Below are 13,832 nucleotides of genomic sequence, written 5' to 3' on the forward strand. Positions count from 1 at the left end.
AATTGCAAAACCAGTAATTAGATTACTGTTACTTCCCCGTTAGCAGGCTGCGTTACTGCGTTATTTTTTAATCTTTATTTTGTTTCGTGAGATTCTCTCGTGTCGTGAAAATGACGTATGAGCGCCGCGCCGTCAGTCAGTGTATTGTTGAACGTGAGAAGACAACATGGAGCGCGGAAGAGAACAAGACTATGCAGCGTTTAATGCTTGGAAGTACCGACTTTACTTTGCGACATTACAAGTTCTTGACATACATCAGCCGAAAACGATCAATCCTTACATATCCGCCACAGTCATCCAAGCATGAACTGAAGAATATACGCCAATAATGTTAAGCATCGTCTGCTTTGTAACATTGATGAACCTGCATCAAAATGTAGAAAAAACAAGCTCCTCCAGTGTCTCTAGTGGAGAAACGTGTTTCAGGTTACGCCGAAATGCAGACAGATGTATGTAATTTCAATGAGACTGTATAGCAAAATGGACTCCGGTCCACAAACTTAACTCTTTAACTCTTTCCCCACCTTTGACCAGTTATCTTGCAATTAAGAGAAAACTAGGGCTGGGATAAACTATTCTTTTTTAAACGATTAATCTAGCGATTATTTTTTCGATGCATCGATTAATCTAACGATTCATTTTATCGGTCCGATTGGACTTCGATTCTCGATTATTTCCACATTAATTAACTAATAGTAATTTATACATTTTGATTTACATATCTGAATGGGAAAAAAACATGAATTCCTTAACATTGCAATATACAGTATGTCTATTGCTCTTAAAATTTCAAAATAAAAAAAGACTATTCAAGTGCAAAATAATGCATTCTTAGTCAGAAGTAGCATTCAATAAAGCATTTGCAGCGCATACTGTGTAGTTTAGTAACAGTATAAAAATCTTAAGTTCACATTACTTTATTTTACATGCACTAAAAGCTTTTTACGCTCCTATGAGGTGGTTTTTCAGGGAATTCAGAAAATTTGTATTTCGCAAAACTGCAATAGAAACAGTTTATTTGCATTTTCAGATCACCTGATGCAAGTCACATAATTATTATTTGAAGATGACGCGGTATGTACTAAAACATCCCAGAAACACCTCAATACGTGTCTGCTTCCAAGTATAAAAGTCTTTTCTTGACAATAATGTTTGGATAACACTCCTTTAGTACAGTATTTAAAATAATGTACTATTATCTCCAGGAAAAATCAATACGTTGCCTCTCCTAAGTATAAGGGGCTTTCCTTGGCATTCATTTTTGGATTTTAATTCTCCTCCGGTTAAAATAAACCTGCCATCAGTCGACATGATGTGTAATGACTTATAGTGAGATGAATAACTATGTTGCAGTCGCATTTCATCAGTTAATTTAACATTTAGAAAATAACACACAAATCTGTATAGGAAATGCAGCTATTGTCTCATTTTTGATGGAGGTGGTGTTTAGCGGCTTTTTCTCTGAACTCTTCCTATTATTGCTCAGATGTTGTTCATTTCAAAGCTCAGGGGATTTGATGGAGTTTCAGTTGTGTTTCATTTAAGCATTTACTTGGTCACATGTTTCTCCTAAAATTGTTTAAAACAAATGAGACAGATGCAAATATGCATTAAGTTTATGGATAAAATCATCTGGATTTGTGTAAATTTGAAATATTTAATAATATTGACTAAAGTATTCAATAATATTGACTTAATTATGCAGACTTGGCAAATCTGAGCTCAGTTTATGACATTGTTGAGATCTCGTTTGAAACCAATGGAGACATCTGTGAAACATCTGATACGCAGAAGACTTAAGCATTTCCATTTGTCCCCCATTTAATCTTAAGCAGAAATAATAAAAAATCTCATCATTAAAAAGATCTCATCTGTGATTAAACTGTAGGTGATGCCACTGTAGATTAGTTCAAACCAATACATTGTTAAGTTGTTTACAGATTTTTACTGCTCATAAAAGCTGCCGCATGTGTGAGGAATGCATTATAACACCTGGACAAAAGTAAATTGATGGCTATGGATACAAGAAACTGATAGTCAGGTACAGCAGAACTGAGATCAAATTTCATTCGAAGGTACGCACATCTTCAAACAGATCCATTCACCTGGAAAATTTCAGAAACCCAACTATGAACAAACAAATATTACTTTTCACATGCAATTACAAGGTGCCTATTATTTGAATAGAATTTTGTCAGGTCCATTATATAATGTTGGGAGGGATAGTTCAGGTTGTTTATTGTACCCATTGTCAGGAGGTTTTCTCAACAGACCCCTCTTTCCGTGTCAGGTTACAAGACCCTTCTGAAAGGCATCTCTGGGAACTTCACCAGCGGCGCTTTGGTGGCCATTATGGGACCTTCAGGGGCTGGAAAGTCTACGTTAATGAACATTCTGGCAGGATACAGGTTAGTGTGACATCTGTATATGAAACATAAACACGTGGTCAAATCTATGTGAACACCCTCTCTAAATTAAAGGGTTGTCTATTGCAATTATTCCCGTGAAGACAAATAAAATTACAAAAAAAAACCCATTAGAAAGCACAGTTTTAATAGGTACCTTTTTCTGATACCAAAATGTTTACCATATTCATGTATGGTAGTATTTACTTTAATCAAACAGTTATTTTTTTACTTTATTTAGATTTACATTAAGGATTTTTATGTAAAGTGACTTAAGCAAGGAGTATTATAGTCTTTTATATGTGTACGTGAATGTGCGCGCACAGTCGAATGCACAACCTTGCAAAGCACAGTTTATTTGACACGTACGTGTACGCAGACGTTCGATGCATGTGCGTTGTGCCACAATCCATTGCTTCTCCTGGGCTACATGCTACATTTTTCTGTATGCGCATACAAAAATCCTAATTGTATGACCCTTACATCGCACAGGGAAACAGGCATGAAGGGAGAGATCCTCATTAATGGACAGTCCAGAGATCGGCGGTCTTTCAGAAAAGTGTCTTGCTACATAATGCAGGATGACATGTTACTGCCACACCTCACTGTGCACGAAGCCATGATGGTAGGTTTGAGTGACATGAGTGCATGCCACAATGCTCAATTTTATCTGTTAATTATGATTGACTATGTGACATTGTGTGAAACATTAAATACAGTCTAACAAACATATATAGTATATATGTACATGATCAAACTTTGAAGGAAGTTATAAGAATCAACCTCCTTGACTAATTCTAGGCATTAGATAGGCTACCCAAAAAGAGAACAAGAAAAACAACATACTGAATCAGCAATTTGTCTTATAAATTAGCCATAGAGATTCCCTAAGCTGGTCAGCAGTTAGTTAAAAAATCACTATAGTTAGGTTGTAATTGATTTGTATAATCAAAATACATTATTTTATTCAACTATACAATAAGTTGTATCCAGTTATCTAGTTTATATATTGTAATAAGATTATTTACATGGCTATACATACTTTAATACTTTGTTTCTAGACTTCTATTAAGTTTTTTCGACGTGGGCACCATTTCCTTCCTTTCTATCTCTCATCTCTACAATGTGTAATGTCATGGTCCTGCCTGAATCTGCGTTCTTGAGGTTCTGAGTGAGACGCGGAGCTGCGTACCGATGTAGATTAACTGAGCACATTAAATGAGCGGTAAAAACCCGGTTTTGTCTTGGGTGCACCACATGCACCAGTGTGAAGCATAGACGGTAAAGAAGCCTATGAATGAAAACACATCATTATTCGCTTCTCTTCAGTTCACACGCACCAGTGCAGCGCGTACACTGGCGCGGAGCAGAGCGAGACGGCCCTGGCCCAATTTAAACCCTGCATATGTATCCGAGGAGGAAACGTCCGATTCCGATTGAGTCTGAAACCACATGATCGGGCCCGTTTTCTGATCATGTGATCATGTGACATCCCTAATATTAGGCCTTCTATGGGTTAAAATAACACGGCATTTGCTCTAAAACATCCCAGTATGGGTTAAATTACAACCCAATGGACTGGGTTTTATCCCTTTTCGACCCCACACTGAGTTAAAAAAAATAACCCAGATTTTATGGTTAGGTCTCTTCAAAAGTTTTGAGCAAAAATTGAGATAATTGAATTTTTTACTTTTGATAGAGATCAGATTCAGAGTGATGATCTAAACATACACAGAGTTTAAATTGTTTGCCCTAAAGGGATACTTCCGGGTTTATAAGTTGGGTAAGAGTGACACCTGGAGGATAATAGCGGAAATACAGATTGCCGGAAAAACTTGTCATTGGCAGGGAAGTGTTTTCTCTTAATTGACAAGTTAACTCGTCAATGGCGGGGAAAGAGTTAAAGGTCTAACTGAAATTATATGGAGCAAAAAAACTTTTTTTTAGAATACACATTTAATTCCATACTAAGATTCATTTGTACATTACAATAGATTCCAAAAATTCAATAGCTAAAAGAGTGCAAATGAGTGTCCTCTGTGGATTTTGTTTAAAAATGGTTCTTTACAGCAAAAAAAAACAAAAAGTTGGAAATAGTTAGCACATATGTCATGTGAAATGTTGGCACATCGTGTCATTTCAGCAGTTGTGTTGTTCATGCAAATCCCTCTGCCTGCTAAAGCTCATCATGCTCTAAATCTCCCTCCTCAGGTGTCAGCTAATCTCAATCTCCAGGAAAAGGATGAAGGCAGACGTGAAATGGTAAGTGAGAGGCGTGTGAAACTTCCCACACTCCTTATTGTGAGTTGCCTGATCTTTGGCACCTCTACACTGTAAAAAATCCAACTTTAAAATGTTCATTCAACAAAGAAACTTGAACAAAGATTTCTTTGTTGAAGGGCGTCAATTGATTATTTTGTGTTCACTAAATGAAAAGAGCATAATCATTCAGCTAACAAATATTATTTTGTTGACTGGACTTAGATGTATACGTTTTTGTCCAATTCGTTCACCCAACTTGCCAAACTGAGTAATCTGAACAAGCAATATAAAAAATAAACAATGGTCGGAATGGTTCCCAGCATGCATTGTGACATGTTCACTTCTTTGGTTAATATTTACTAGAAAAGATGACTGTTTTAATGTTTGCTGGATTTATTTATGTTGTTATGTTGTTAATGTTAGTTCCCAGCTAGCAAAAAGTCGTCTATTGGACGTTGAGTAGACGTAAACCTTCAACGTCTAATTTTGGTCCACTGAAGGTTGAAAATGAAAATTGAAAAGACGTCAAATTTGTCCAACTTTTCAACGTTAACTCTTTCACCGCCAGCGTTTTTAAAAAAAGGGCGCCACCTGGTGGATAATAGCGGTATTGCGGAAAGACGGAAAATCTCGTCATTGGCGGGGAAGCGTTTTCTCTTAATTGACGAGATATCTCGTCAATGGCGGGGAAAGAGTTAAAAACAGGTCGATCTTCAACGTCTAATTTTGGTCCATTGAAGGTTGAAAATGAAAATTGAAAAGACGTCATATTCGTCCATCTTTTCAACGTTCAAATCAGGTCGATCTTCAACGTCTAATTTTGGTCCGTTGAAGGTTGAAAATGAAAATTGAAAAGACGTCATATTCGTCCTTCTTTTCAACGTTCAAATCAGGTCGACCTTCAACGTCTAATTTTGGTCCATATTCGTCCATCTTTTCAATGTTGAAAACAGGACCACATTAACATACCAAATAACATTTTATAAAATGAAACAAAGCTTTAAAGGGTTATAATAACTTTAATAAAACAGCACATTTTAAATAGTGCAAACAGTCAAGTAACCAACAGATTTCACAGTCTGCAATAAACAGGTCAGTCCAGTAACCAACACAGAGTGCAATAAACATATACCAACACAGATTTCAGAGCGCAGTAAACATAGGTCAGTCCAATGCAATGAGCCAGAGGTTTTCAAAGCTGTCCTGGAGGACTACTAGTACTGCACAATTTGCATGTCTCCCTCATTAGACACACCTGGTTTAAATTTTCAGCTCATTAGTAGAGACTGCAAGACTTGAACTGGTTGTGTAAGGTAACTGAATGAGGTGTGTCACAAAAGGTAAACATGCAAAATGTGCAGTACTAGTGGTCCTCCAGGACAGCTTTGAAAATCCCTGCTATGAGCAGTCCAGAGCTTTCTGTAATCTGGCGGTTGGTTGGGATGATGGGTGGAAGATTCGCGCCACATTCACACGCCTCTTCACTTCTTCTTCTTTCAGTTTTATGGCGGTTGGCAACTACCTTTAATGGTGCATTACCGCCACCTGGAGGGGTGGGGTAATTATAGCATGAATCCTCATTGCACCTCAATTGCAGTTTCATATTTTTTATAACTTTGACGTAATATGGAAAACTCTTTTCATGTACTTAAGATAATTGTAGAAATGAGTGAAGAGTCCATGATCAATCCAAACCAGCCGTATTTATTACATAAACATCTGTAGTGTATATTCAATTTACAGCTTACACAGCCACAGGCAACAAACCAAAACTAAACACTTCAACCCGGCAGGGGAATATAAAACAGCGCCAACAGGACTCATGCGCACTTCCACTAGTACGGTCCCAGTAAACAATTACGGTCTTTCAACGTTGAAATACGGTTGAAAAGAAGTTGGTCCGCCTTGGACTGGTTTACGACGTGATTTCAACTAAGTAGTTTTGGCTGGATTTATCGATTATGAGTTGAAAACATGTAGTCAAACAGTCCAGCCAAAACTGCTTAGTTGAAATCACGTCGTAAACCAGTCCAAGGCGGACCGACTTATTTTCAACCATATTTCAACGTTGAAATACCGTAATTGTTTACTGGTAGATTATGAGTTGAAAACATGGTCAGTTGAAAACATGTAGTCAAACAGTCCAGCCAAAACTACTTAGTTGAAATCACGTCGTAAACCAGTCCAAGGCGGACCGAATTATTTTCAACCATATTTCAACGTTGAAAGACCGTAATTGTTTACTGGGTTATATGTTGTATTTAGAGTAATTTTTAAAGAATGATGTTTGTTCATTGTTACCATGATTTGAGAAGTGTGTGTTCAGTGAAGAGGGCAGCACAATGAGTTAGCGCACATCAACGAAAAGGTCTCTGGTTTAAGCAAGGGCTAAGTCAGACAAAGACTTTGTTTATGAGACCTTTCTGTGTACACTCCCACAGTCCAAAACATGTAGATTAGTTAAATTTGGATATACTGTACTAAATTAGAATAGAATAGAATAGAATATACTTTATTGTCCCCTCAGGGAAATTTGTCATGGACTCCAAAGTGCATAGTGCAAAGAAGAAGCAGCTGCCATTATGAACAATAAATACACAAATAAATAAGTAAATGAAAATTTTTAAAAAAAATAAAAATAAAAATTACAATATTCAAATAACAACTGTACAGAACACCTAGTTATTGCACAGAACAGAGTTATTGCACACTTTTCAGGCCTATCCATTACAAATCAACTAAAAGTTTTGGTTTAAAATTTTGATGGAGACTGGTACAAAAGAGTATTTAAAACGGTTCAGTTTAATTTTAGGGATTCTGTATCTTCTGCCCGAAGGCAAGAGCTCATATTCCGTATGCAGGATGTGGGACGGGTCCAACAATACTCTCCGTGCTTGCCTAAGTACAGACTGCTCATAGATGGACTGAAGGGAGAGCTTTTCAGTCCTCCCCATCACCTTCATAGCAGTCTGTACCAGGCGCTGCAATTTTGACTTAGATTGTGTGGAGAGATTGCCAAACCACGCCGTCATCCCATACCTAATAATACTCTCCATCACTGCCTGATAAAATAAAAACATAATGCTTTGACTGACACCAAACACTCTTAGTCTGCGTAAGAAATACAGTCTTTGCTGTAAACTGGAACATACATAATCTACATGGTTATTCCAACTTAAACGGTTATCTAGGTGGATACCCAGATACCTGTATGAAGTGACCTGTTTGATGTCCTCCCTATGAATGGACAAGGGGGTATGATCCCCCACCAACCGAGGGTCAAACACCATCTCCTCAGTTTTTTTAATGTTAATGGTGAGATAGTTCTTGTCACACCATGCGACAAATTGTTTAACCTCTGAAAAATACAGGGATGTGTCAGAGTTCTGGTGAAGCAGACTAAGAATGGCGGTGTCGTCCGAGAATTTAAAAAACAGGTTGCCCGGGAGACTATTAGTACAGTCATTAGTATAAAGAGTGAACAGAACCGGTGAACTTACACAACCCTGAGGTGCACCCGTGCTGATACATTTTGATTTAGAAAGTGAATCATTAATCCTAACATTTTGGGTTCTGTCTGTTAAAAAGGAATAAAACCATTTAATAATAGAAGAATTAACGTGCATCATATTCATTTTCTGTAAGAGCAGGTGAGGCTGTAAGGTATTAAAAGCAGAACTAAAATCAATAAACAAAAGGCGTGCATAGGCCTTGGGATCCTCCAGGTGCTTAAGAGTTAGGTGAGTGATGCTATTAATTGCATCATCTGTACTCCTCCCCTGCCTATAAGCAAACTGGAGTGGATCTAGTACAGTGTTAACTTCAGATTTCAATATGGATACCATGTATTTTTCCAAACATTTCATGACAATAGAAGTTAAAGCCACCGGTCTATAATCATTATTTCCTTTAGGACAGGGTTTCTTTGGAATGGGAATAATGGTCGATTTTTTCCAGAGGGCAGGGACCGTGTGGGAATCAACGGACCTCTGAAACACAGGGCACCACGCAGGGGTTAGCTCTGCAGCAAAGGTTTTAAGGAGAAAAGCAGAGATGCCATCCGGGCCTGCAGCTTTCTTTTTACATACATGGTTGAAAAGTGACTGAATTTTAAATGGATCAACCACTAGCCTAGAAGAGGGGTCAGTCGTTAATGACTGTAGAACATTATTACATTCCAAAGAATAATCCTGTGTATCAAACCTCAGAAAGAAATCATTAAATTCATCTGCTTTACTCTGCTCATCATATATTGTGAGACCCTTTCTATGTGTTGTCATATTTGTAACTGATTTCATGGAAACCCAAAGTTTTTTAGAGTCCATAGAGGCAAAATTCTGTTCTATAATATCCCTATGTTTCCTCCTTGCATCCCTTAACAAATGATTAAGCTCCCTTTGAACCGATTTCAGCCCCAACCTGTCACGGTTCCTAAAAGCCATTTTTTTCCGGTTGATACAATCCTTTACCTCTCTGGTGATGTATGGCTTATTGTTAGGGTAGATTGTAATAACCTTCTTGGTGGCCACACAATCCTCACAGAATTTAATATACTCCGTAATAGTGTCAGTGGCCTCATCAATACCTAAACCGTGGAAAATGTCCCAGTCTGTGCAGAGAAATGAGCCCTTCAATGTCTCAATACTGTCATCAGACCATACAGTCACTGTCTTGGTTAATGGTTTACTGCTTTTCAAAACAGTCTTATATGTGGGTATCAGGTGGAGTGTATTATGGTCAGAATTTGACAAAGGGGGCTTTGAACTGGCCCTGTATGCATGTTTTATATTACCAAAGCATTTGTCCAACACGCTATTGTCTCGGGTGACGCACTTGACATATTGTTCGAATCCAGGAAGGAAAAGTTCCAATTTACAGTGATTAAAATCTCCAAGAATAAAAACCGGGGCTCCCGGAGTGCGTTGCAGTTGATGGTGAACACAATCTGCAACACGAGCTGCAGCTCGGGCCGCATTACCGCAGGGAGGCACATACGCTGAGCAAATTATAATATTGCCAAATTCCCTCGGGAGGTAAAAGGGTCTTAGAGAAATGCACAACAGTTCAATATCAGGGCTGCACACAGTCTCTCTCACAGAATAATTCCTGCACCAGCTGTCATTCACAAACACACAAATACCTCCTCCACGACGTTTCCCCGAAGTTCTATCCCTGTCTGCACGGACGAGGGAGAAACCTTCCAGCTCAATCAAGGAGTTGGGAATGTCTTCATGGAGCCAGGTCTCAGTTAATACCAGCAAGCCCGCCTCACGGTATTCAAAACATACCCTCATATTCATACGGAGCTCTTCCATTTTGTTTTTAAGAGAGCGAACGTTGCTCAATATCATACCGGGCAGCGGAGGTCTACTGCCTCTCCGGCGTAAACGCTGTCGGGTCCCCCCGCGTCGACCTCTCTTTCGTAGTTTTCTGCGAAACGTCAGGTTTTTAAATAATTCGGGCAGGTTGAATAAATCCGCGGGCGGCGATGTTGTTGTTTTTGTGTAGCGAAAAGACAACAGCGTGTCTCTGGAGTAAATGAGTGGTAACCCGCCCTCCACGTGTGGAAAAGTTTGGCACATCCTAAAGAGTTGCCATAAAATCAGTGCCAGTAATAGTCCTTGTGCAAATAACGCCATGGTGCTCTTCTAAGACGGACAAAAACCAAACAAACGAACAATAGAAGTAAAAAGCAGCTGCAACACACAAGCACACGAGTCCGGGTCGCCCGCAGAGCAGCGCCACCGGAAGTCCGAATTATTTTCAACCATATTTCAACGTTGAAAGACCGTAATTGTTTACTGGGTTATATGTTGTATTTAGAGTAATTTTTAAAGAATGATGTTTGTTCATTGTTACCATGATTTGAGAAGTGTGTGTTCAGTGAAGAGGGCAGCACAATGAGTTAGCGCACATCAACGAAAAGGTCTCTGGTTTAAGCAAGGGCTAAGTCAGACAAAGACTTTGTTTATTCCCTCATTAGACACACCTGGTTTAAATTTTCAGCTCATTAGTAGAGACTGCAAGACTTGAACTGGTTGTGTAAGGTAACTTAATGAGGTGTGTCACAAAAGGTAAACATGCAAAATGTGCAGTACTAGTGGTCCTCCAGGACAGCTTTGAAAATCCCTGCTATGAGCAGTCCAGAGCTTTCTGTAATCTGGCGGTTGGTTGGGATGATGGGTGGAAGATTCGTGCCACATTCACACGCCTCTTCACTTCTTCTTCTTTCAGTTTTATGGCGGTTGGCAACTACCTTTAATGGTGCATTACCGCCACCTGGAGGGGTGGGGTAATTATAGCATGAATCCTCATTGCACCTCAATTGCAGTTTCATATTTTTTATAACTTTGACGTAATATGGAAAACTCTTTTCATGTACTTAAGATAATTGTAGAAATGAGTGAAGAGTCCATGATCAATCCAAACCAGCCGTATTTATTACATAAACATCTGTAGTGTATATTCAATTTACAGCTTACACAGCCACAGGCAACAAACCAAAACTAAACACTTCAACCCGGCAGGGGAATATAAAACAGCGCCAACAGGACTCATGCGCACTTCCACTAGTACGGTCCCAGTAAACAATTACGGTCTTTCAACGTTGAAATACGGTTGAAAAGAAGTTGGTCCGCCTTGGACTGGTTTACGACGTGATTTCAACTAAGTAGTTTTGGCTGGATTTATCGATTATGAGTTGAAAACATGTAGTCAAACAGTCCAGCCAAAACTGCTTAGTTGAAATCACGTCGTAAACCAGTCCAAGGCGGACCGACTTATTTTCAACCATATTTCAACGTTGAAATACCGTAATTGTTTACTGGTAGATTATGAGTTGAAAACATGGTCAGTTGAAAACATGTAGTCAAACAGTCCAGCCAAAACTACTTAGTTGAAATCACGTCGTAAACCAGTCCAAGGCGGACCGAATTATTTTCAACCATATTTCAACGTTGAAAGACCGTAATTGTTTACTGGGTTATATGTTGTATTTAGAGTAATTTTTAAAGAATGATGTTTGTTCATTGTTACCATGATTTGAGAAGTGTGTGTTCAGTGAAGAGGGCAGCACAATGAGTTAGCGCACATCAACGAAAAGGTCTCTGGTTTAAGCAAGGGCTAAGTCAGACAAAGACTTTGTTTATGAGACCTTTCTGTGTACACTCCCACAGTCCAAAACATGTAGATTAGTTAAATTTGGATATACTGTACTAAATTACTCTTTACCCAACTTAGTCACTAGTTGAGTAAACATAGAAATTTGCTTATTACCTAATCAGTTTAAGTTGGTTCAACTTTTTGGTGTAAGTTAACATTACTCAGTAAATTGAGTTAGGTGCACTACATCATCCAAGAGTTGAGTAAACTCAAAAAGCTGTGCAGCAAGTTGCCTTGAAAATTTAAGTTAAGTCAACTTTTTCTTTTTTACAGTGTGGTTGCTTTGTTCATGCCTCAAATGTTAAAGAATGAATTTCTCTTCAACTATTAGAAGCTTCTGGATTTACAATATGCATTTAACCAACAGTACGCTTAAATACAAAGTACTTGCAGTGCAATTTTTTATTCATGTCATGATGATAATCAAACCCCTGCCACTTGGTGTTTCTAGCACCTTGCTCTGTATAGCTGGAAAAAATCTGTAGATGAAGATTGTCAGTGCTTTTGCCAAATGGTACATCATTTGTTGATGTTTTAAATGGGAGTTTTAAAATGTAAAATAAATCTTTGATGTCCTTAGAGTACATATGTTTTTTTCAGCTCAAAATACCCCACAGATAATTTATTATAGCATGTAAAAATTGCCAGTTTGTAGGTGAGAGCAGGTCTCTCTCTCTCTCTCTCTCTCTCTCTCTCTCTCTGCACTAAATGGCAGTGCTGTGGTTTGATAGTGCAGATCAAGTGGCGGTATTATTATAATAAGATCCCCTTTTGACATTACAAGGGGAGCCAAATAAAAATGACCTATTTTTTCACATGCTTGCAGAGAATTACTGGGTTGATCTTTTTTCCCATTTTCTAGGTTAATAGAAGCACTGGGGACCAATTATAGCACTTAAACATGGAAAAAGTATACTTCTGTTTGTATGCATACATGAGGGTCTGCTTACAGTGCACATGATGCAAATTTTGTCATCAGAATAGTACGCACACACTATATGCACACTGTCAGATTTTTGTAACTGTGTATACTTTGTACGCGCAAGTCACACATGCGTGTACAGGAGATTGTAGTGTGTAGCCCAGGAGATGCATTGCATATTGTTGCAATGCGCATGCGTCTAACATCTCTGTTCATGTATGATAAAGTTAAATAAACTTTATCATAGTTAAATAAACTATGCTTTGCAAGGCTGTGCATACGACCATAGACATCTGTGTACACTTAAAAAAAAAACATGCTTAAGCCAAAGGAAAACTTTTTTTTATGTGTATGAGAACATACGTGAATGCATGATAAAAAACAATGCATCTCTTGGGCTACATACTACATTCTCTTGTACGCACATGCACAGCCTACATAAGTACTCGCGGTTACAAAAATCCATACATTACTATACTATTCTGATGACGAAATTACTATTCTATACTTATCTGATGACGAAATTTTTGTCACACGCACTCTACGCGGACCCTCACAGATGCATAAAACAGGGACTACACTTCTAGCTTTAGAATAAAAATATTTTATATTTTGTGAGAGGGAGCCACGTAGGGTTTAACCAATCGTTGAACAGATTATTGACAAACAATCAAAACATTTTACTGAGCTCTGAGTGAAATGTTAAAAAGATTGAGGAGAAAATTGCATGTCTTTATGTGAAAGCACTTTCTTATGAAAAAAATAAAGATGCATGACCAAGATCATTCTGTTGTAGGTAAGGGAAATCTTGACGGCACTTGGCTTGATAGAATGTGCAGAGACACGGACATCTCACCTATCTGGAGGCCAAAGAAAACGCCTGGCCATCGCTCTGGAGCTCGTCAACAACCCACCTGTCATGTTTTTCGATGAGCCCACAAGGTGAGCCCTCTTTATGTGCACACGTGTTATGAAATACACGGCCATAAGACTATCAAACCAACGAATATGACATTCATGAGACAAAAATATCCAGCGTGAATTAAGCAAAACAAAAGCCACCGACCATGAGCTTCCTCTGT

At 38.4% G+C, this 13,832-nt stretch overlaps 1 protein-coding gene across 1 annotated transcript in view; it reads left to right on the forward strand.

Annotated features, from left to right (window-relative positions):
- abcg1 (ATP-binding cassette, sub-family G (WHITE), member 1) overlaps positions 1–13,832 on the forward strand; it is a 29,876-nt gene that overhangs the window by 5,934 nt on the left and 10,110 nt on the right. The window contains exons 3-6 of the mRNA XM_065281848.2: positions 2,291–2,408; positions 2,898–3,030; positions 4,617–4,667; positions 13,547–13,692. Coding sequence (XP_065137920.1) covers positions 2,291–2,408; positions 2,898–3,030; positions 4,617–4,667; positions 13,547–13,692 — 448 coding nt within the window. The remainder of the gene's footprint in view (positions 1–2,290; positions 2,409–2,897; positions 3,031–4,616; positions 4,668–13,546; positions 13,693–13,832) is intronic.

This window comes from Paramisgurnus dabryanus, chromosome 8, assembly GCF_030506205.2.
Source record: "Paramisgurnus dabryanus chromosome 8, PD_genome_1.1, whole genome shotgun sequence".
Taxonomy (NCBI): Eukaryota; Metazoa; Chordata; class Actinopteri; order Cypriniformes; family Cobitidae; genus Paramisgurnus; species Paramisgurnus dabryanus.